Source organism: Hydractinia symbiolongicarpus, chromosome 13, assembly GCF_029227915.1.
Source record: "Hydractinia symbiolongicarpus strain clone_291-10 chromosome 13, HSymV2.1, whole genome shotgun sequence".
Classification (NCBI taxonomy): domain Eukaryota; kingdom Metazoa; phylum Cnidaria; class Hydrozoa; order Anthoathecata; family Hydractiniidae; genus Hydractinia; species Hydractinia symbiolongicarpus.
The window spans coordinates 19,782,065-19,807,593 of record NC_079887.1 but is presented as its reverse complement, the minus strand read 5'-3'; the positions used below and the strand labels follow the sequence as shown (position 1 = coordinate 19,807,593).

The window sequence follows — 25,529 nt, the reverse complement described above, 5'->3', positions numbered from 1 at the left end:
GAGAAGGTGCCCATATTCCCAGGTCAATAGATATTGCCTCAAATTTGTAAGTTGTCCATACTAGATTTGGTGCCATATCCGTGAACTCATTATTCTGGTTTAGAACTTTCAGATATGCTGCCTATAGGCAGTTCACTTGGATTTTATATGCAAAACTTGGTGGAGGTGTCAAACGAGTTATCCCATCATGCTTGGTTACCGCTTTTAGACAAAAGTTTCCTGAGTGTGATGGCAGTTATAGTATTTGAAAGGGGAAGATATTGAAGCTGATGTTATAACTTCCGAAATTTATGAAGCGTGGCAATGGAACTATTATTGCTAATATTCGTACTAATTTTCGCGCAGCAATAAAACAACTATTTTGTAATAATACGAATAAGGTATTTTGTAAATGGCATAATAAGAACAATAATGAACTATGTATTATAACAAAAGTGGAGAATAGAAAGTATCAATGATTCTACAATTTTTTTTCCAGCCCTCAGAGGAAACTTTAAGGTACAGTGTTGTTATAACGTCTGTCTTTTCTGTTCTTTCTAACAATTCAGTTTTAGTTGCCCGAGATGAGTCTTTTTAGTACTTGTGTTCAAAATGAATGATCCAAACCACAGTCCAAGTTATCCACCTTACTTTTCACCATCACTAACAATGTCAGTAAATACAACGTCTTTATTTATACTATTATTTTCAATTTCACTATTTACAATTCGATTATTTCCATGGTTGCTATCTACATCATCAACTAATTCCAAACAACTTATACCACTACTACTCGAGTAGCTAAAAAAGAAATATTGAGAGTAACTATTCATTTAATACTTTACAGGTACGGCAACGCTAATTATCAAATTTGCTGAGCCTGTGCCTGTTTTTAATGGATGTTTTGCGCTGTTTTGATGGCTCACAGTAACTAAACACAGAGGGTATAGACAACCTCGTTCCCAGGGCATTTTGCCTTGTTGATGAAGGCTGGTCACATGATCGCTTATAATTTATGATAATTATACCCAAAATATAATTTATGCATAGTTGTCTTTTGCGGCAGTAACAACAAATATGGCAGCTGGGCTGTTGGTCTCCAGCTTTAAAAAATTGACTCAACATTAGAAAAGATTAGGGATTGTGATATTATTTATATATATATAGCTAGTTATTATTATTATATGTAACATAAGACACCAGGAATAGATAGAAATTTAAGTTTTTAGTTGCATGTAAAATACAGGCAAATATAACTACCTTTACTGATTTGTTGTAGCAGACCAGACATAAAGATGCAAATGTCACTAGCTTTACTGATTTGTTGACGTTGTAACAGATTAGACATAAAGGTAGCTAGCTACCTTTTCGCTAAAGTAATGCAATAAGTAATAAGCCTTTTTCCCCTTCTGTATATGAAACAGCCTAAACTACTTTATGTTAAATGTACAAAAGAATATAGTAACTATATTGTTTTTTTTGTTTTAGTTTAGCTAGCTACATATTGCTAAGTTAGTAGTGATAACAGTGCAAATGTTTCAAGTCAGTTTTGGAGTTACTTTTATCAATATCATCTTCACATTGTAATGGCTAAAGTTGTTAATACACCAACAAAAATATATAATAAACATGCCACTTTACCTAAAAATGAAATGATTTGTCGATTATACTGTATTGTCACTGCTCAAAACCATGTGAAAAAATGTTTTTCAAAAAAAAAAACATTTAAAATTGAGCAAACATGTGGAATAAGAGTGTCACAAAAAGATGGAATGTCTGATGCTATATGTCGTAAATGTATATCGTTTATTCAAAAAATGCATGAATACCGATGTCAGTGCCAAAAAATCAAAGTTTACATAGACAAAATGTTTCAGTTAAACGTTGTGCAGTTTCTTCACCAAGTAAAACCACATTTCATAAGAGCTTGTGGGACTATTATTGCAATGAAGTGACATTGCTGAAATACCAACACTGTTTAAAAACTGCACTTGGTTTTCTATAATTGAAGATAAAGGACACACCACAATAACGATATTCCTTGTACTTTTTTGTGGTATGACATCAGGAAGAAGTTGAAAAATTAACGACTTTCCATAACCCGTAGGAAGGACAGCTACAACATCCCTGCCCTTTAAAAGAGCTTCAAAACACTGAACTTGTTTAGGCTTAAAGGCAGTGAGAAGAAAACCTTCGTGCAAATGAAATACAAAATCCAAACGTTTCAACACATCCATCTTTTGGCTATCTCCTATCTCGCTTGTATTAATGCGTCTCTGTTAAAAAGCTTGAGACGAGCATCAAATTTGCATCTCATTATCTCTGGAATTTTAAAAATGCCCAATATATCTGGGCATTTTTGTATCACATGACCAGCCTGTTCCAGGGTCATTGTTGGCCACTCCGAAATAACGGCTCAAGGGCCACAAGACCCTGGGGACGAGGTTGGGGGCATAGCGTCTTGTTTAAGAAGTTTTTTATCTTTATTCTTGTCAAATTCTATCCCCAATAGTGCAATTTAAGTGAAAGTGAAGCTTCAAAACAGTTTTCTTTGAAATGATTAGAGCAGAGGAATACTTGGTGTTCTTTCGGTAAATCAGTTGGTCTAGTCGCATGCACCCATTTCTTCTTCAAGTGTGGGTTTTTCGGAAGGCGATGGAACGAATTGTAGCTATTGTTTCTACGCTGATTATGACAATTAACAGCTGCACAATAAACCATGATGTCTATAAGTTTTGAACGGTTCTTAACCGCAATTAAGTTTTTTAAAAAACAAACTTTTTTAATTAACACGTGGCTTTTCCAGACATTTGATAGACAAACGCCAAAAGATTTTTTGTGTGTGCATGTAGTTTTACTGGTACGATATTGCTATCGAATGTGAGGAAAAAGGAGAAAAATTATTATATTTTTCTCTGTAAAAGTGCGAGACATCACCTACGTCACAGCATTTGTCGAAGCGAAGTAATCTGGAACCGAGAATACAACGCGGTCGAGTTTATTCTGCAAATCGCGGCTGTGATTGCAGCATGTTTTGAAGAATAACAAACACATCACTAAAAAAACTAAATATAGTAAGAGCATGTTTTTTGAAAGTTTCTCATTCTTTTTTAGTGTCATAAAACACGTAAAACGGCTATACCTTGGACTTCAGAAAAGCTTGTTACATACTGATTTTGTTGGCATGCGACACACGGATGTTTCAGAGCGAAAACTAAGACTGCGCATGCGTCAATAATTACGGCCACGTTGAGGCGCAAGGGCGGGCGCATATAAAAACAATCATGATAAATAAGTACAACTTTTTGAAATCGCTTTTGCATGATAGAATCTATTTCAGTGGATTTAATTTAGTTTTTTAAAGCATTTAAACACGCCAGAAGCTAAATCTTTCTTTTCCTTTGCTGTTGGAGTAATACTGTAGCAGTTTTAAAGCTTACTTTTTTTGTTAAAAATAATATGACAACTTGTTTCAACTAATTTTTGGTTTTGTGGACTTTGCGACGTTATGTGGCTGGTGTATTTATATTTTTGGAAAGCTGAAAGGCTCATCTACTGCATAAAAAATCGCATTATTTAATGAGATAGCCTGCAGGTTCTCTGCTTGGATAACATCAATTTTCATGCAGTGATAAAGACAATAGAAAATAAAAAATTATTACTTAGCTTTACAGTCAAACCTTAAGTCACAGGTAAACACAAATATAGTTTTAATATCACAAAATTTCGCGAGAATATTATTTCAAAATGACCCAATAACATAATTTTACCCATACATAATCACGAATAGAAACCAGACTATTAGTACATCATAATTCGATTAATGTCACCCTCACTTTCAACTTTTTCGCGTTTACCATACATCATAAAATGCTGTAAGAGAGGTATAAAGTGCAACTAAAATTATTTTCTCTAATCATTAGTGCGACCCTCCAAAAATAATTATTTTTTCGGTCGCACTAAATTAGAGAAATGACGGTAAGCTCCTCCAATTTTTTTGTACTTCTGTAAACGCTTGTGCCCACTAGACGCTCCCTTTAAAAAAAAGCCAGTAACCAGTTTAAGTTTGTCTCAAATAAACGCATAAACAAATAATGAAATCTAAATAAAATTAAATAAAAGGCCATGGTTGTTTAGAGCATTTCTTTTAAAGCATACTTCTTAGAGTTAATATTTGGTGACAGTTCGGTATACCGTCACGCCTGTTGTCATGATTCATCCATTAAAAGGTGGCCAACGAAAAAATCGGACAGTTATTTAAAAAATATGCTATATTGGCTGTTTTAGTCTTATGTTATCTTTTTTTGTGTTTATCAAGCAATTTTCTTTTTCTAAAGCTTCCGCTGTTTTAGCTTTTTGTAGAATATGTGAAGTCATGGTGGATTCAGTGACGTGATTTTTATTGTCTTTATTGTTCACCAAAGTGCTTAACAAAAATTTGTGGCAATATGTCTTTTCGTATTTTTAGGACTTCTCAAAAACCCGGCCTGATCAGGGTTAGCTACTAATTGGGATAGAGTAGGGCGTAAACAGTTTTTTGTTCACGATTTACGGTGCAATTTTTAAATCTTGCAATATACTTCCAATGAAACAATGAAATCTGAATTTAGGCTACTGAAGTGTTCTTATATTTAACTTGTTTTTCGGACATTCTTGTTGTCTTATTGTTGTTATAAGATGTTGCAATAAAAACAAGAATATATACCTCGTTTTTTAGCCTAACTTCTTCTGCGGTTAAACTGTATTTTAACATTTTTAGGTATGACGTTTTCTAAAGGGTGGCGTTTATTAGAGAAAATACGATATGGTTACCTCAAGTTTGTATAATTGCGACTCAGTTAAAAAGTTGAAAGTGAAAGTGGATTAAAATAAGGTTTAACATGACTCAGTATGACACCTTGTTCTCAGATAGCATAATATTTTTGTATCATGGAATTTCACAAAATATATTTTTTTAAAAAAATCAAAAAAAGCTTACACTTGTACTGTACAGAACTAATTGTATTCATTCATCAACACAAATTTACGACGACGTGCTTCCAACAATATAAAACAGAGCAAGTGAGATTGACGCAAAAACACACAACATTGAGCTCCAACTAATAAAACGCTACGCCAGTGGTGAATCCTCCTCCACCTTGTTATTATAAAATGTTAGGCAAAGCTGATGAGAGGAGTTGGCGAACTTTCAAAAAAGAATAACATTCCTATCCTCACTCTGATAAAAGACGCTTGCAGAAGTTAGATAATCTTTTCTTCCTATTCTACTCTTTATTAACAACCTATTAAAAATATAAGAAGATAAAATCACTGAGAGGGAATAGGAACCAGTACAATACTGAAATCTAAATATTCTACGTTTATTCTTGAGATGTCTCTTAATTTATGAAAGTTTTTATTGCAGCAAAAAATAAAGTCCTCAATTGCAATAATGTCTCTTACTTCACATTCTCAGTTTCTGTCATTTTAGAAAGTGATCTTAGGATGAGAAAGCTCAAAAATTTTCATTATGCGTTCGGAAGCAGCAAAACATGAAAATTACACGCACACACATACGCACACGTACAAGGGACACAAAAAACACAGCTAATTATTTATTGTACAAGAAGAGTAGATTTTGTTGACACATAACTTATCAAACTGCTCGCGCAATTTATCGCGTAACTCCTCTCTTCGTGTTTGCACATCGGGTCGGTTAGCAGAAAACTCACGAATTTCTTGCTCTGATATGCTTAGAGAGTCCTAAACGAAAAGAAAGAATTTTATTCGATTGAGGACTGAAAGCAAATTTGAAATCATATTTTCCTGTTGAGGACTAGAGATATACTATACACATCCCTAAACTTTGCTTCTTATGTCCCAAATATACCATAAATTTAACATTTTGAATATCTTCGACTCTTATGTCCCAAATATACCATAAATTTAACATTTTGATTATCTTCGACTCTTGTCCCAAATATACCTTAAATTTAACATTCCGAACATCTTCGACTTATGTCCCAATTATACCTTAAATTTAACATTCCTAATGTCTTCGACTCTTATGTCCCCATTATAACTTAAATTTAACACCCCTAATGTCTCCGACTCTCAAGTCTCCCTATATACCTTAAATTTAAAACATTACCGTAATGCTTCGAATTACGGTAGCTTTTTTTAAAAAAAGTCTAATTTAACGTTACATGAACATGTCAAGTTAATCCCTTATAACTCTCAGTGCTGCTTCTTTTTTTCTGACCTGGTTAGCAAACCACAATTACATTAACTTCGGAGCATATCTTAGCACCTCTTTTTATTACCCGGGTAAAAGGGCGCCATCGATATTTCCGAAAATCGCGCAATTTGATTGGTTAGAACTTACGTCATAGCGGGCAATATTCCACGGCCGCTACCATAGCAACCGTGTTTAAAGTTTAAATATGGCATGTAAATAAACACGGAAAAAAGTAAACAAAACGCGAAACAGAAGTGAAACTTACTTTTACCTTTTAAAGAATTCTATGATGTAGCTACAATAAATGTTATGTTTACACGATATTCGATTTAAAAAAAGTATATTTTTTGTTCGAATGGGAATCCATATGGGAATAGTTTCTATAAAGACATGGTTTCTACATCCTGGTTATAATGTTATATTTTTTGTCGTAAAATGCAGTACCCGGATAATAATCCATAAAATAACTGTTGATTTCGGACAATACCTTCGTATATTGAAATCTGTCGCGTATTGTTCTCACATGCTCGGGCAATACTTTGACGTCGATCAATATTCTCTCGTATTGCCCTCATAAACAGTTATTATAGGGTTAAAATACACACTTACGTCAGTATTCCAACCCATCATTTTTAATAGTCTGAGTTCGCCTTCATCTTCAACTCCCATATTACCAGCAAGTATGTTTGTCTCTTGTGTCGTCGTTTCCCATGACGGTTTGTAATCATGGCGTTGATCATTTCTTCCGTTCCATTCGTCCTGGAAAAACACATGAACTCTACACTATCATAATCACATTTTTTAGAAATTATGGTTGGCTGAGTGTAACATAATGTTGCACCCTCCACCACAGTGGTTTTTAAACACTAACATCTCACTAATTTTAAGGCCTGAAATGTAGCGCAGTACAATCTCCACATCCCACGTAAGAAAAATCGACTTTAGAGAGACACTTAAAAAGAAACGGTAACGTAGCGCAGAACTGCAGGCAGTGAATAAAACAAAATGAATACACAACGCTACCTTGTGTTTATTGTGTCCCTTTCGTTTTCCTCTTCCACGGCCTTGTACATTACCATTAACAGTATGTACTTTGTCATACATCTCGCCCTGATACTCCGTATGATCACCTTTCCATCTGTTTTGATCATCGTAACGATTAAACCTTGGCCCAACATTAGAACACCCCCTGTTGCAGTCATTATAACCATTTCTTTTGTAGCCGTTGTACAGTTTATACTGCCCTCCGCCCCGATATTCCTGGTGGTGATGAGAATAACCGTTTTTCTTCTGTGGTTTACTACCAGAACCACTATCACATTTACATGCTCCAGTGGATTTACCTGTGTTTGAGTGATACTTAGTGCTTTCGTCAGTTGGGTTACAAGAATGCGTTTTCTTATTGCAGACTTCAGTATACGACTTGATATACCCGTCTGTTGAGCCATTATTACTAAAGTCCTTTGAATGACATGTAATATAGGAGCTTTTTGAACCGGTTGGGTGCTTCTTATGCGACACATTAGCTTTAGCTTGAGCTTGTAAACAATTCTTACACACTGAGTTAGAACTGGTATTACAAAAACATTTACCAACAGGGGTTGGATTAGAGTCCTGGTGAGACTGAGGGAGTGACAAAGAATCGGCACAATGTTGAGGTGTGGAGGAGATTCTTTCATCGTTGGAATCGCACAGTGACGCACCGTTTTGTATGCTACTTGTGTCACTATGCGTATCAGTAGAACTTTCGAGTTCGCTACCTTCAATTTTGCGAGGGCTTTCGAGTGATTTTTCACTGTCGACCGATTCAGCGTACTCGCCACCATTCTCTACGACTCCATTTGTATCCGTACAACGTTTTTCTTCGTGTTCTTCTTGAGCTGCTGTTTTCTGCTCCAGCTGTGATTTTTCTTCATTTTGTTTAGCTTTTATTTCCTTTCTCTTTTTCTTTTTCAAACGTTTATTTTCTTTGCGTTGTTCTTTCGCTTTTTCGGCATCTGAAATTTCTTTTACAACCAATTCTAATTGAGATATGCCTTGTTTTTCCTCCACAGCCGTCTGAGAGGATCAATTAAAAATAACGGAATTAAAATTAAAGCAAATATTTTTCACAAGTAATCATAACAATACGAATACATGAAGAGCAGAGGCGCATTCATTGGTCATATTTGCCAGGGCGCATACGGAAACAGATTAAAGACACTGTCAACAGCTAACAACTAAATCAAAGATATTAAAAAGTTTGTCAATAGGGAGCATTCGTTAAAAAGTATGTTTTGGGGTTCTCTCTAAGCGAATAAAAATTTAACGCAATGTTTTTATATAAGCAGTTTAGGGCTTGGACAAAGATATATTAAAATTAAAAAACTTAGAAAAAAAACCCCAAAATATGTACCTCGAAACCTTTTCTCAGTGCTTCAACGCCAAGATAAAATAACATCTGCCAGGTTTGTTCCTCTGCTCGTAGTTTTTGCCAAAGTCTGTGCAGTCTTTCCCATAAGTGTATACCAAGACAAGTAAGTACCTTGAGTTTAGATCAACAAGGAGTAAACACTTTTAACAGTGACAGCAAAATTTACTAACTATTAAGTCTGTCTACCGACATTATACTGTTACTACTTGAATATAGCAAAGCTCTTACAAAAGTAATCATTAGTAAAAATTAATATTCGGGTTTGGGTTTTTTGCCTATCATACCTCCTCTTGTGCAATGTCTATAGTTCTTGCATGTCTCTCTCTACGACCGCCAGCCAGTTCCGGTTCAGCTCTTCCAATCAGATGAGCAATAAAATCAGTATCACAAACAACATGCACATGTCTCTCCTTCGGACAGCTCTTCAATCCTTCATATAATCCAGCACAGTACCTAAAAATTAAATAAAATACATGAATCTATGGTACTCTGACACAATTTAATCAGACTTTTGTTTTATATACAGTAAATAGTATTGCTAATGAGTATCTTATGATAAGCACACGAGAAAGAAAAGATGCACCAGTCATTGTGCACCAAGAATAGAACAGGAAGAGTTGGTAAGTAAGCTGCGTCTTTTAATCAAGAAAACCCACCCCTTTTCAGCATCACCATCTACATCACCAGTCAATATACTGTAAGCTTTTAATACTTTTGACTTGCACTCAGAACAAAATCTAAACATAAAGAGGAAAAGCATTTTTGACATCACATATTTGATCCATATTAAACAATCAACTGGTGTTTATGTAAGTCCACTTTATAAAGCCTAATATAAAAATCGTTGACTAAAAGGATCATTTGCATTTCTTCAACTTCAGTTTTAAATTAGAATGAAATATTGACCTGTGCTTTCTGAGATAGCTTTCCAGTGTGTCCAGTAAAGACTCAGAGTCTATCAGAACTACCTGAAAGAGAAAAAGCAATAATTATTGTTCTATACCGAGATTGAAAAATTGTATTGTACACTGTTGTTTTAATTGTACGATGTAAATATTTAGTGCAAACATTTTAGAGCTAATTCTTAAGCGCTTTTTTCTAAATTACAAAGTACATATCAATGTGCCTCAGAAGAAAAAAAAAAAAAAAACCCAGCAAATCACTGTTTCTTTTATTGTTAAAAAAATCTTTTGAGGAAACTAGCTAAAGTGAGAATATAATTTTTTTTTTTGAGGAAACTAATTAGAGGGAGAATGTGAAATAAATTTTTTTTATCAGTGAGAAAATTAAATAATTTTTTAAGGAAACTAACCAAAGTGAGAATAGAAAGTGACATTTGCCATTAATTTTTGGGAGTAATTTAAAAAGGTAATTTTAATTAGCTAGATATTAGGACACCAAGCCTAATAACTAGCTAATCACAATCATGTTTAAAATTTTTTTTGATTTCGAAGATCATTCCCACAAGTAATAATCTACTGTGTTTTAATATTATACCCACATACTTTGAACTTTTCAATGCTTATCTTTACACGTTTGATTACCACACAAAAATAATGATAAAATCATTTAGGAAAATTTAAATACAATGAATGCCAGATGTTAAAAAGAATGTTATAGTCCATAGTCCACACGGGTGGAAATTGGAACAATCTGCGCACTCACTACCAAAAGCTCGCAAATTTTATGTAGATTACGAATATGAATGATAATTAGCTTAAAAGGGTCATTTTTGACTGATATTTTACTCTTGACTGCATCATATCCAATATAATTGTAGGAACTTATTTGATCTTACTGAAATTTTCTATTCTTCGTATTTCGAGATATAGATGAGTAATAAAGTCCAAATTTTGGTCATAATTAGTCCTTAACATAAGGATTTAGAAAATCAAAAAAAAAAAAAAATCAAAATGGCTACTACATTTTCGTCTTTTTATCAAATATTTCCCAAATAAGAAACCAATTTCAATGTAGGTATAAGCAGGCATTGAAAATTTCAATGCTAGTTTCAATGCTAGTTAATACAATTGATAACCGGTGTTCCTACTTCTTAGCACTTACTTTTGGAGTAATCAGTAATAAAAGGGGGAACCATATTACTTACACATGCAGTTATATCATCTATATGATAATTATTTTGTTTTATCCTCAGGTTCCTACTTCATGTTGTTACTTATGTATGCTCTTTTTTTTTAAAATATAGGTAAAAAAAGGTTGTCTCTATAATAATACGGAGCTTCTGTCTGTCTGTCTGTGTGTTACTTTTACAAAGACGATATTTTTTTACCACCCGAATGCGCGAGTTTTTCGAGTTTTTTTTGTCAATATCTTTTAACGTCAATATCTTATATTAAGTTAATGAAGCCATTACAGTGCACTTAAAATTTTGGGGCAAAATAACTTGGAAACGAGGTGGTGACGTCAATGATTTTTCACTGCGGGGTAAACTAGGGACGACCTGGGTTCAATTTGGATAAGTTTCCCGAACCTGGGTCCCCAAATCCGTTTCGGAATGGACGAGTTAATGACGTCATCAAAAAGCCTTCAATCCCTAATATCTCTGCAACTGTTTGTCAAAAGTACATTATCCTATACATATTCTTGATTAGCGTTTTAAGATCTATACGATGAAGGCAACAGGTATACAGATTTCTAACAAAAAAAATTCAGTACTTTTGACAGGCCATTGCTGACTTCAGCGAAATTTTTTAACTCTTATATCTCATTAACCGCTCATCAAAAGCACATAATCATATACATTTTCTTGATCAGCAATTTAAGCTCTAAACAATAGACGCAAAGGATAAACTGAATTTCATCAATTTGTTTTTGCATTGCACTACTGACATCAGCAAAAAGTCTAAAATAACAAATTTTTACATTGTCCTCCTGCCTAAGTGGATTTTTCAATGGGCTTTATCGACTAGTCTCTATAATATTACAGAGACTGGGTTTGTCTGTAACAGGCAAAGTGGATGTTTTCTTTTTTCCTTGATGTAGCCAAAAAATGATGTCTCAAATGTTAAATTTTCTGACGTTACGGCTCAACGTCAACAACTCTACTTTAACGTCAATATCCTATATTAAATTAATGAAGCCATTACGGTGCACTTAAAACCTTAAGGTCAAATTAATTGGAAACGAGGTGGGGACATCAATGATTTTTTACCGCATGGTTTACTAGGGACCACCTGCGACCAATTTGGGTAAGTGTCCCAAACCTGAGTCCCTGAATCCATTTCGGAATGAACGGGTTGATGACATCATCAAAAAATCTTCAAACCAAAATATCTCTGCAACCTTTTGTCAAAGATACATGATCCTATACATTTTCTTGATCAGCTTTTCAAGATCTACACAATGATACAATCAAATTTCTAAAAAAAAATTTGAGGGTTTTGCGGGGCCATTGCTGACGTCAGCAAAATTTTTAAACCTTCACGGAACTCCAACTTAATTAGTTGTTCTACGTACGAAATCAACGGTAGCTTATGGTTGGTCGGTCAATCGGTTGGCGAATTAAAATAATTTTATTGAGAATGTATGGTCGGAACAACAAAAATAAAATAAAAAATAACAACAGAGGGTGTTACGACAAGCGTATTTAACCTTGTTTTATTATTATTTCTGAATGGATCGTAATAAGCATAATGAGGAAGGAGGGTGTTACGACAATAATAATCTGTCTTATGTTAACTTGTGTTATAACTGTTTAGCGAAAGTAGCTAATTTTTCTTATAAATCACATAAAAATTTAAACTTTTGTTTAATCACATCACTATTTTTGTGATTACAAAATTAGTGCATTGCGCAGTTTAGTTTATCGCAATAAAATTAAAATGAACAAAGAATCAACTACAAGAGGCCTTAACAACGGTGGTCCTAAAGTAACGTTATTGATTCACTTTGTTTAGTATAATTGTAGATTGACATTCAACATCATTAATTATCTTCTAAGTTCATTATTTTTTCACGAGATGGGATGAGTAATTGTGCTTTTTCAAAAAAATTTTCTCTAAAACTTTTTGCTTGATATTATTATTTTTTTGTTGTCGTGAAAATTAGGGTCAGTCGGGCCCGTAGAACAACTAATTAAGTTGGAGTCGCCTCATATCACATTAACCGCTCAGCAAATGCATATGATCATATACATTTTCCTGATCAGCGATTTAAGCCCTACACAACAGAGACAAAACGTTTATGTAATAACAGTGTAAGAGTAAACAAAAAGAGCAAAAATTAAGAACCATTGGACATGCATTTTTTGTTTTGAAAAATACATAAAACAAAACGATTTAAAAGTTTTTAACACTTTCAAGTTTTTTAAAGTCATTGAAATGTTATACTTTATGTTATCAGTCAATAAAGATTTCTACCCTTCTCTTTTGTCACACTGCCAATTAAATTAATCCTAAATGTACCTTGATTCACTGATTCTTTCTGTGGACATTAACTAATTTTCTTAATCCTGACAAAATCAATAAAAACCTGACAGATTGGCAACAATATTTACTCATTTTGAAGTGGTTTTTTAAAAACGTTAATAATTACTTCATCTCTGCAATCTTGAGATAACAGGTCCCAAACGTCCATCCAATTCCTTAAAAAAATCACAATAAACAAAGTCAAAAAGACCTTATCGTTTAGAAAGAAAGGAAATATCAATACACAAATACCAATTTCTGTAAACAAAAAATTTATAAAAATACAAAAATTAATAGGAAAACACATTCAATGCACTGCGAATTACACAACTTCATAGTAGGAAAAAACTAGGACAAGGAGTGCACAATGCCGGACATACCCAGATGCCCTGGATTTGTGAGTTTCAAGTGAATGAAGTATACAACGTCTGTTTCTTCTACTTTTTGGAATCGTATCTACTATATCATTTAAATGTGATCTAAAAGAAAAGATGTTAAAAATAGAGGAAGCATTTCTTCAAACAAACAAACAAACAAACAAACAAACAAACAAAAATAAATAAATAAATAAGTTATTAAAAACAGTCAACAAACAAAAAATTAAAAACACATACCCATGTATATAAAACAAAGCATATATCAATTTAGCATCCACCAAAAAACTCTCACTCAATGTTAACACTGTAAAGAAAAAAAAATCTATTACAATCTAGCATACTGATACAGATATCTGAAATCCGATTTTTTAGGATTCATTTATTCATGGGCAGGTTAGTTGCAACACAGACTACAATTTAATAAAGATTACTTCATACCTCCAGAAGCTGTTATGATTAAAGGTTCAATTGCTGGCTGTCCAGACTCCCAAAACTGATTGTAGAGTCTTTCGACACTAAACATGACACAAATTAACGTAACAAGTCGTGAAAATGTATTAGAGAACTTGACAGTTCAGTAATCATTAACTCAAGACAAAATTCTATGTGATACTGAAATCTTAATGGAGCACTTTTTTATTTCTTAAAGTTCTGAATCCTTAATAACTTCTGATAAGCTTTACAGTAAATTTAAGTTACTGCTGTAAGGGGTTCCATTCTTTTTTCAAGGGCAAAAATGAGAAATGGTAAGATTTTTATTTATACCCTCATAAATAATTCAAGAAGAAATTACTTTGTTAAGGTCCTTTTAGACGAATATACATCTAGCTTACTAAAAATAGAATACTTCATGGAATAGTTAATAGTGTATTGTACGGAAAATATTGAAAATTATTACCAGAAGCAAAAAAATTTTGTTTAGCTATAAATATAATCAAAAATTTTTGGTTTTATTCAGAAATAGTTTAGCGAAGAAATCCAAAGTGCCAATCCCAAGTTATGGGGTTGTCAGCAAAAATTAAGATGCCTGGGACTAGTAAACAAGTGCCATTTTGGGGAAAAAATATGTTAATCAATTCACCTTTAAGATATCTATGCATTAATAAAGTTTGAATGCACATCTCTGATCAGGTCTAAAATTACTGATGACAAAAATGTCACATGACATCATAATTTATGCAGCATAATTAAATCTGAAATTCTTTAAATGCAAACATCTTGAGAACGAAGAGAGCTTTTTAAAAACTTTAAAAAGACTTGCTAGCCAACTTTTAAGCTCCATAATATAAGTCCAACATCACTTTATACCTCAGGGTTCCCTTAAGGTTTGAATCATTGGAATACTGTGCTTGCTAAATTTTAAAGCCTGAGATGTGTAGAAAACTGGATACAAAGTGCAACTATGATATGTCACTGAAAATGCGTACATTGCTTTTGCATGATGCCTTAAAATTGGGTTAACAACTGTGATATTATGATTATTATATTTTGTTATATTTTCTATTATAGTATTAGATAATAAAAAGCTTAGAAAAAGGTCTAAATGATCAAGTCTGTTTTATCATCATCATTACAACAACAAAGTTATTTTTATATAACATAATCTATAGCTTTAAAGTTTTAGATTGCAGTGAATTTATTTTGAATAATTTATAATCTCACTCAATTAGATTTTAATGAATGTGCATCATGACATGACTTTTATCGGCCTTTGTGCAATCAATCATCACATGTTACTCTACCAAGACGTTTCAGCTAAAGTTGGAAAATTTAGAAAAGCGAGCAAATCGTATTATATTCAAGAAGAACGTGCCAAGAAAATCTAAACCAGCATCAATTAAAGATCTGTTAAGGAAACGTCTTTGCCTTCAAGTTTTCAAGTGTGTTCATGGAGACGTGTGTGAAAACTTTGTAAATTATTTCAAAAAAATGACAAACAACACAAGAAATAAAAATCATTTACTACAACTTCCTAAGATTAAGCTGGAATCAAGTAGAAAAAGTTTCTTTTTTAATGGTGCAAAAACTTTCAACAAGCTTCCTCTGAAAATACGTGCTTCGACATCAATAGAAGATTTTGTAAAATTATATGAAGAGTTTTTTTAATTTGTGAATATTAATTTACTAACACATTTTTAGTTATTATTTTAAATTTTATTACTATTTTGGGGGGAGGGGGGGGTGGGAAACAGGACCCATGGAAGAACAGAAATTTTGTAATTATATATATTTTGTATATTTTACTAATTTCTGAATGGAAAAATCCTGTATAAATATTCGTTATAAATAAATAAATAAATAAACAACAAAAAGAAGAAAAGTTTGATTTCATGCAACGCAGTAACTCAAAAAAGTAAATATGTTTGGTCTACCTTCTTCGACATCCAACGCAAGGAACTGAAATAGACAAGAGAGCAAACAATTCTTTCTGTCCAACCATTAATGCAGCATTCATTTCACTGTGTGTCAAGCAACTATACCGCTACAAAACAAACAAAAATTACTCATGAACAACTACAAAAATTAGCCAAACACAAGATTACAAAATATAAAAAAGAATTTACAATATGTAAAAATAAATAACATTTTAATTAAAAATTGCTGTTTCATGTAACACAATTAAAACATGAGTAAAATAGAAAAAAAAAATAAACTAAAGACATTGCAAGCACCTCTTAGAATATTATTTGTAATTTGGAATTCTAAAATAGCAAGCTTGTAATAATACTAAGAGATTGTCTTCACCCTCGTTTCACATTTTATACGAATTGAAACAAATTTACAGATCGTTTCATAAAACGAACGTGAAGCGATTTGAAACGATTTGGAAACGATTGTAATTTATTTTGTTTGATAAGCTCAAAAATGACACAAAATGAAAGCGAATGCGAAATGATTGGGAAACAATTTCGAAACTATTTTAAAACGAATCTAGAAACAAAATTTGAAACGAATTACAAAACGAATTCTGAAACAAATTGTTTCTTCAAAGCAATGAAAAAACAAGTTATTACGTGAAAATACTTTTAGACATTCCTTCACTTCGACAGACTTCACAAAAATTTAAGCAAGGTTAATTTCTTTGAAAGGACTAGAAAAATTGCATATTCATAGCCTTAATCTACACAATCTATGGCGATCTCTTAGCTTTCTACAATGCAGTTTACATGATTTTTAAACAATCTACCGTATTTTCCGGTATATAACCCGCACATTGTATAACCTGCAGCTCAGCTTTTCTAAGGAGTTATAAACTAGATGCTCTCAGACAGCCCGCACTTTTGTATAACCCGCATAAAATTTCAATCAATGTGTTTTACTTACCCGCACCTTTGCATAACCCGCATCGTGTTAAGAAAAAAATTCAGCGTATTTTTACTCACCCTAATCATTTTATGAACATGTGTGTGTGTTGTTTTCTTTCATGCAAGGAACCGTATTTTATCCCGTTGGTACTATTTTCTTCATTGAATGTATAAACTTTAAATTTCACAATAAATGACAGAAAATATAAAACTTATCACATAACCCGCACCACATAATAACCCACACCAACAGTGGAAGTCGTAAAAATCAACTTATATCCAGCAGGTTTGTATACCGGAAAATATAGTAGGGGATCTTTTTGCTTTCTACGATCCCGTTTTCATGATTTTTAAACAATCTACTGCGATTTTGGAAATGCCAGAATAGACGAAACAATTTTGCAGATCAATTTTCAAAATAAAACATTGACCTAAAATTAATCAAAAATTGTTGTGTATATATCATTGAAAAGTAATAGAACAATAATACTAAAATGATGTAAACGCACAAATCAATATTAAAAAATTGATTTAATAAAATCAAACCGGTTTGATTTGTAGATCAATTTTTTGTTGGAATAATATTATTTCAAAAAAAAAACCCGCCAGCTGCTCCTTTTTTTTCAAAACTCACACTCAGAATTTCATTTATTTCAAATGTTTTTATGCATGCAAAAGAGATTAAATAGTAGTGAAAACGCGAGTAAAATTATGTCAGATAATTTTGTATTAACAAGTATGTTTAGATCATATCAAAATACAATTGTTAGAAGTTAAACAGGAAGTTGGACTTCTAGTTCCTGCCAAATATGAGACCTTTACCAAGGACAAGAGAATTGCAACAATTCTATCAGAGGAAATTTTGATTATACCTATAAATTATAACAACTTTGAAATGACAATTGATGAACCAAAAATAGTTAAACGAACTTTTTTTCAAATGATTTTATTTTAAAATTGTTGATTTTTGTGCCGATCTGAATTAGCACTCCCTTTTCTCAAGGGAGGGGAGCTTATTTACAACTAGTCGTTAGACCGTGGAAAAATCCACGGGTTCGTCTATCACAGTTAAGCTACCATTTTGCGTGACAGACAGACGGACAGACGTATACAGGCATTATAATATAGATTTTTTCCCAAACCCAGGGCGCCCTTTTCTCTCACTTCGCCCTACAGTAATTTACCGCGGACGCGAAACTCCCATGAATAGTTACACAGAACAATAACATTGCGATAGCTTTTGTTTTTTTTAAGAAAATAATTGCCTCACTGATAAACAATGACCCCACGCGATCGATTGTTTAATCACAACAGGTTGCAAGATCAATTTTAGCAATCTATTTTGCGCGGACTCTTTTGAAATTTTTAATTGCGATAATTAAATATAAAAGTTTAGAACGTATTTTAAAAGTTTAAAAACGAAAAGTGGCGATAGAAATGTTTTTTTAGATCGCATTTTAAAAGTTTATAAACGCAAAGCGGCGATAGAAATGTTTTTTTAGATCGCTTTTTGAATTTCCGCGCCCGAAGGCGTAGGAAATTCTTTAAAACCGTCGTTTTTTTCTTTCAGAGCAGTTTTTGAGAAAAAATTGACCCTGGGATTTCACGTTCCCCTGAGAGGAGGATAGTATTGGTATAACTGACTAACTAACTAACCCTGTCCCAAATGGTGAATTGCAACGTCACAGATTTAAATTTCGTACCCAAGCTCCCCTGAACATGATGGTGACATCAAAATTTTGATTTCTTGTTACCTAAATGTCATTTTAGGCCAAAATTGGCCCAAAAATTAAAACTACCTTATTTTCAACAAAATTTGGCACAATTAACAAAAAAGTATGCCGAACATAATGGTGACATCATAATTTTGAATTTTGTCATCTAAATGTCATTTTAGGCCAAAATTGGTCCAAAAATTAAAACTACTTTATTTTCAACAAAATTTGGCACAGTTAGCAAATAAGGTATCCTGAACTTAATGGTGACATCATAATTTTGATTTTTGTCACCTAAATGTCATTTTAGGCCAAAATTGGTCTGAAATTTAAAACTTCTTTATTTTCAACAAAATTTGGCACAATTAACAAAAAAAGTATGATGATCATAATGGTGACATCATAATTTTGATTTTTGTCACCTAAATGTCATTTTAGGTCAAAATTGGTCCAAAAATTAAAACTACTTTATTTTCAACTAAAAATTTGGCACAGTTAACAAATAAAGTATGCTGAACATGATGGTGACATCAGAATTTTGATTTTTATCACCTAAATGCCATTTTAGGCTAAAATTAGTCTAAAAAATTAAAACTACTTTATTTTCAACAAAATTTGGCACAGTAAACAAATAAAGTATGCTGAACATGATGGTGAGATCAAAATTTTGATTTCTTGTTACCTTAAATGTCATTTTAGGCCAAAATTGGTCCAAAAATTAAAACTACTTCATTTTCGACCAAAATTGGCACAGTTAATAAAAAAAGTATGCTGAAAAAGATAGTCACATCAAAACTTTGATTTTTTGTTAGTTTATAAGAACTTTTTTAATACATGATACAAACTTAAACGAAGTTTTTTTATTATACAAAAAAAAATGATACGAACTTTAAACAAAATAAATTGCTATACGATCTTGAAACGAACTTCAAAATTACTGGCATAATTGTCATAATGATCTCAATACGAAACCAGAAACAAAAGAATTAAACCAAGTATTTATGAAATACGAAAATAAATGATACGAACCTTAAACTAAGTAAATTGCTATATATAAAACAAAGTACGGCGAACTTTTTGATTTCTACGATCCTGTTTTCATGATTTTTAAACGATCTACGGCAATATTTTCGCTTTCTACGATGCCGTGGAGACGATCCCAAAAGACCTTATATTATAAGTCTAATTAAAATAAATGAACTTCATATAAAGAAACAAACTTTATAATTGCTGAAAAAATTTCAAAATAAAGACTATAGGTAACAGTCCAATTATAGCTAATAACTTTGTATAAGCAAATTTTTATACTAAATTCTTTGAAATGATACCAACTAGATACAAACTTTATTTTAAATGATACAAACTTTATACGAACTTGTAATTTTGAGGATACGAAAAATTTTGTATTAAAAATAAAATGATCCAAAAGATTTAATAAATCAATACAAAGTTTTTGATACGCATTATACAAACTACGTACAAACATTTTGAGACGATTCCTAATCTTGAAACCATTGGGGTTGATGAAGAGTTGTCACTGTTTGGCTGCAGCAGTCCAGTATTCCAAAAAACCTCCATATACATCACATAGAAGCTATAGCAGTCAAGTCTTGTAAAAAAAACTTATATAACAAACCTTTATGAATTGTGCAACGTCAGCAGAGCTTACACATTCAGCAGATATAACAGTTTCTGGAATTTCCATAACCATCTAAATAAAAAGAAACTAAATTAAGCATGACTTTTCTAATGTTCAACAGTTTCTACAAAAAAATGAAACTTAAACTCAATTAAACTCAAATAAAAAAATATGTTTTATTAGGTTTTATTAAAAGTCTTATTTTGTGTAAGATGATGTATTTGGCTTAGTAATAAACAACGAAATTTAACATACATTTCTAAACCTGTAATGAAACAAAAAATTACTGGGTGACAACTGTTTCTCTGGGGATCATCAAAATCATCTAGTATCATCTAAATCATCTAGTATCATCTTAATTTCTAGATTTATCTGATCATGTGACTGGATTTCTTGACAAGCATTGTAGCACTTTTCAAAGAGAATTTCATGACTGTGATTTTATGACTACGAAAGGCCATTATTTACCCAGTACAGTATTCCGACATAAATTTCTCTGATTTCACCAAAAAAATAATAATAAAAAAGGTTAAAAGGTTTGGAATTTATCTTTCCTAAGTCTCACAATATGATTAGGTCATCAAAAATTAATGATCAACAATAAACCAAATGCAAAGAGTTGATGACAAATATAAAAAACATCCGTGTTCAAACTTGCAACTTTCCAGACACTACAAACCCTGCCTGATCAATGAGAGTTGAAAAGGAACAAAGTTTCTTTACATAAAAAAAATAAAATACCACATCAAAACTGGTTGTATTCTGTTTATTACCTGACTGCATCTCATCTAAAAATAAATTTCCTTATAAAAACAAAGCCATTTTCAAAGTTGTCATTCCTGAGAAGAAACACGTTTGATTTTAAGTACTTTTGGAATTCAAGTTTGTTCGATTTTGAACTTTTGTAAGGACACAAAACAAATTCGAATCATTGCTATGTGAATTGAAACAAGAACATTGTCTTGGTGAGTGACATTTATATTCCTTTTGTGATATGGAAATCTGTTTATGTTTCATAGTAAATTATTGCTTCTTAGATTACCAACTTCAATAAGACAGATCATTTAATTTAGCAATTGCTCATTCTTATTTTATTTTAGTTTGCAGCCAGTTTCTATTTCTTTCTTTTAAAAGTTACATCCTGTTTATTTATCAATATGTCTAAATTCATGTTCTGCCTGTCAAATAGAGATCTTGCTGAAAGTTCCAAAAATATCAGGCACTTTTAGTCACATTTGGTGGCTACGAAAGACAGACAAAGTAGACAAATGAAATTTGCACAAGTACATTTTAATTTATTAGAATTTTTCTTACTATCAATTTTTTGTAACTATTTAGAGTCAAAATCAGGGGGGTACTCTTAAGATAGGACTATTTTAAAAATAGGGTGTGTGTGATCCCTCTAACACTATGAGACAGGAAACAAAACAAAGGCACAACTTGCAATGAAACAGAAAATATTGTAAAAGCAAATAAGTTTTGCGATTACTGAAGTGAAGTCTTTGAACTCTGGTATATCGGTATTTACCTATATGCGGAGGACTCCAAATTTTATTGCAATCGAACAGTTAAATTTTAATGATTTTAACGCTGCGAAAGACTTTAAATATTCTCAACTAAACAACCATAGTACGAAAAAGAATTTGCACTTAAATTTAGATTTTCCTATAAAACTGCACAAAAAAACATTAAAAGAGCACTAAAATTGTTTGTTTTATTATTTTAAGTAGGAGAAGAATAACTTGCTGTATAAGTTTCGAAACAGCACAAGTATAACTTGCTGTATATACTTCAAAACAATACAAGTATATTCTGTACAACTTTTAAAACAGCACAAGAATAATTCTTGCTGCATAACTTTTAAAAACAAGTTTTTGATCATGCAAGTATTTTTATCTTTTCACCTTGAGAGCTAGTTACATATTTTTTAGGGAGACAAATTTTTATTATTCGAAAATACATGCGAAAATACATAGAAAAAAATTGTTGTTGTAACACCGTCCTCGGTTGTTATTTTGTATTATTTTTGTTGTTGTTCCAACCATACATTCTCCATTAAATTATTTTTATTTTGCCGACACCGACCGACCGTAAGTTACTATCGACTTCACCCATAGAACAACTAATTAAATTGGAATCGCCTTATTGTTCGTTATTTTCTTCAACGATCTAGCTAATGCATTGGAAGAATGTTATATGATAAATATGCAGATGACACTGTTGTATATTTTTCACACTCAGAAAAATCAGTAATTATTTCAACTCTCACTGAAGAGCTTTCAAATATCTAAATAGTTAGGCACAAATGAACTACTAGGCAATCTAAAAAGGGTTAAACTGAAGGATGCTTATAGGAACATCAAAACGACTATCACAGAATGTACAGACTTCAATGTGAATTACAAAGGCATCCAAATTAATCATGTTAATTGCGAATAAATATTTAGGAGTTAAAATAAACAGCACTTCAAACTTTAGCCAGTACTTCAAAAAACATACAAAAAGCCAGGTTGAGAATTAGGCTATTAGTGAGAATTAGGCTATTACAGAGAATTCAATCTAACGTTAGTTCAACATCAGCTGGATTGACCTACCAGTTAATGATTGTGCCTGTTTTTACTTAATGCTCAATGGTTCATCTCGACCTCACCAATGGTCAAATTGCAGCTGTATATTACATTTACAAACAAATTGTGTTAGACATATTGTCAGGTAAACCTTCCAAATATTCATAACAAAATGTTGAAGCAGTCATGTACAGTACTGCCCAAATGTAACTTTACATTTGGGCAGTCTTTTTCAGGGGAGGTGTTCGATCGCGCGCTCTGGCACATGCCTAAATTGTTTTAGACGTGTGATTAATCGCACGCCTGAAAAATAAATAGTTTTCAAAATCAATTTTGTAGCATGCGATGGCAGCCCTCGAAATAATTTTTGGAGACTCGTCAGACAAAACGTCTGATAGATTTCCGTATTGGTGGGACACTTTTAGATCTTAGAAATTATTGAATAGTTCTGGTCCTTTAAATCTTTTCTCGTGACAAGCTGATTCATAGCAAAATATAGCTAATTCACCGACTCCTGACTTAGTTAAAAGAACTATGTAGACATGAGTCTCTTTTGCCTGGCCCCTTCGTCGTTGATAACCAGGTCCTACCAAGAAATCCAGCCATGCGATTCTTAACTAATGTGGAGGTGAACGCCCCCTGAGCATGGATGAAGCAAGTTTGCAAAACTGCACTTACATGCGGAATAGACATTTTATCATGGATTTGATTGTAGATAATTTCTTTATTTGACAAAGCAATTGGAACCTTAGATAGAATTTTGAAGTTTTATTTAAGCCACGTGGATAATGATTTTTTTTAATTTGAAAACAAAGCATATTTTTGCCTATTTGCTTCTGATGACCTGAAAAATAAACAGTAAATATAAAAATGACAGTATAGTCTTGCATACTATTTCGGACATGTAGAAAAGGAAGTTAAGATTGAGAGAGTCGCTATACTCGATCATCATGTTTGGGGTTCACGATTTACACGTGCGAATCATCGCACACCTACTTAAATATTCCTGAAAAAGACAGTTTGGGCGGGAAAAACGGTTTAATTTTTAAAAGTTCTTCTTATAAAAAGCAATGTTTAACAGCACAAATAGAAAAACCCTACTTTTAGGACCTTCTCCTTCACAATAAGATTTTAAGATATTTGATATTTGATGTGAAAAATATGCTTCGTTTAAGTAAAGCATGGTTTAAGTAAAACTTCAAAATTCATTCGAAAAGTTCAGGTACACGTCAGGGACATAAAATTTATACAGAAAAGAAATTATACCGCACGTGGGTTTCGTTTTAAAAATTGTTTGAATAACAGTTGCGGCATAAAGAAAATAATCCATTAAATTTGGACCAGCTGTGGTTTCCAATTGTTTCGTCAAATGAAGAAATTATCTACAATTATTTTCTGTTCAGCCTGTAAGTGCAGTTTTGCAGACTTGCGTCATCCGTGCTCCATTGGCGTTCACCTCCACATTAGTTAAGAACCGCATGGCTGGATTTCTTGTGTAAGACCTGGTTACCAACGATGAAGGGGCCACGCAAAAGAGATTTATATCTACATAGTTTTTTAACTGAGTCAGGAGTCGGTGAATTAGCTAGAAGCATCAGGTTGGCTATGAATAAGTTTGCTCATGGATTTAAATGTCTAGGACTATTCAATAATTCTGAGATTTAAAAGTGTCCGACCAACACGGAAATCTATCAGACGTTTTAACCAACAAAAGTTCGAAACAGGCTTTGGACATGTCCGACCAGACTGGAAATGTGGCGGACGTTTTAATCACACGGCTGAAACGATTTAGGTGTGTGCCAAGGCTAAATTTTTTTAGTGAAAAATATGGCTAGCAAAATTGCTCGCGTGGATACTCTGACGCGAGCAATTAATTGCTCGGGAGGTTATTTGCTTGTGGCAAGGCATGAATAAATTTAACAATAACATGCATGTTACATGACAACAAAAGGATTCATCAATCTTACTGTTATGACTCGCGCACAACGATAACAATAGAAAGCAATTAAGTTCGTGTGTAAACAAAAGATATGGGAAATATTACAAGAGTGGTAGCAATATTGCAATCTAAGTGGTGCAAGGAAAATGCGTTTTTGCGATGCTCCTGTTATGAATTCATAAGTGAAGCATATGTTTAAATTTTCACTGTCCATGTTATTATCACAGCCATGTTATGAATTCATAAGTAAAGCATGCATTAAAGTTTTTTCTGCTCTTGTTAGATATCATTAAGTGAGACACAGAAATATTTTTATTTCATTGGTCGTGTTATTTTCTAGGTGAGGTATACAAAAAGAATTAAAATATTTCTCTGCTCCACTTAGGGCGACATAAGTAAAGCAAAATTTATGGCACTAATGGGCTTCCGTAGTTATGGGTTATGAGCACTCAGTACTTTACATGGTTGCATAAGAATGACAAGCCTCACCGTTAACGTCTCCTCGATCATTAACGGGATCTGTCGTCGCTCAAATGCATAACTATCATTTCTGCAAACAGCAACAAGTTTCGCCATTTACAGCAAGCTACTGTCAGTGTAAAAATAATCACAATTAGAGGCTCAAATATGTGTCTATTTCTATGAATAATATTCTGCGGTATTAAATTATTATTTTTTGTTGGCACAGTCTTTCAAAATGGGAAACAAGTAACTATATAAACGATTTCATAACATGAAAAATTGTTTGTCTTCTTAAAAATTCCGCCATATCTTTCCCTACTTTACTTCTCGAGTGGAGAAACATTACAAAGCATTGTGGGAGTTCCGAACAGAGTCGAAATACAAGCACAACGGCACTAAGATAATAATAAACATAGTACAGGTGCTTGCGAAAATCGCAGCGGCGACTGAGTTCTGGCTAGCCCACGGCTGTTTCAGAGCGGAAACTAA

General features: G+C 32.6%; 1 protein-coding gene across 2 annotated transcripts; it reads right to left on the bottom strand.

The window, feature by feature from the left end:
* Positions 1–4,909: 4,909 nt before the first annotated feature.
* Positions 4,910–25,401, bottom strand: LOC130624125 (gametogenetin-binding protein 2-like). Of its 2 annotated transcripts, XR_008981181.1 has the most exons (15): positions 25,068–25,401; positions 20,070–20,144; positions 15,786–15,895; positions 13,852–13,928; positions 13,651–13,717; positions 13,417–13,515; positions 13,164–13,212; positions 9,516–9,577; positions 9,266–9,346; positions 8,894–9,062; positions 8,592–8,720; positions 7,220–8,254; positions 6,806–6,955; positions 5,262–5,721; positions 4,910–5,229 (listed from the first exon to the last, which is right to left on the bottom strand). XR_008981181.1 is itself a non-coding variant. In XM_057439694.1 (14 exons), the coding sequence occupies exons 1-14, from the start codon at positions 25,152–25,154 to the stop codon at positions 5,566–5,568; spliced, it is 2,346 nt and encodes a 781-aa protein (XP_057295677.1). In that variant the 5' UTR covers positions 25,155–25,401; the 3' UTR covers positions 4,910–5,565. The 2 variants fall into 2 exon arrangements, 1 of the variants encoding a protein (XP_057295677.1); XM_057439694.1 differs by having other exon boundaries at positions 4,910–5,721.
* Positions 25,402–25,529: the final 128 nt, after the last annotated feature.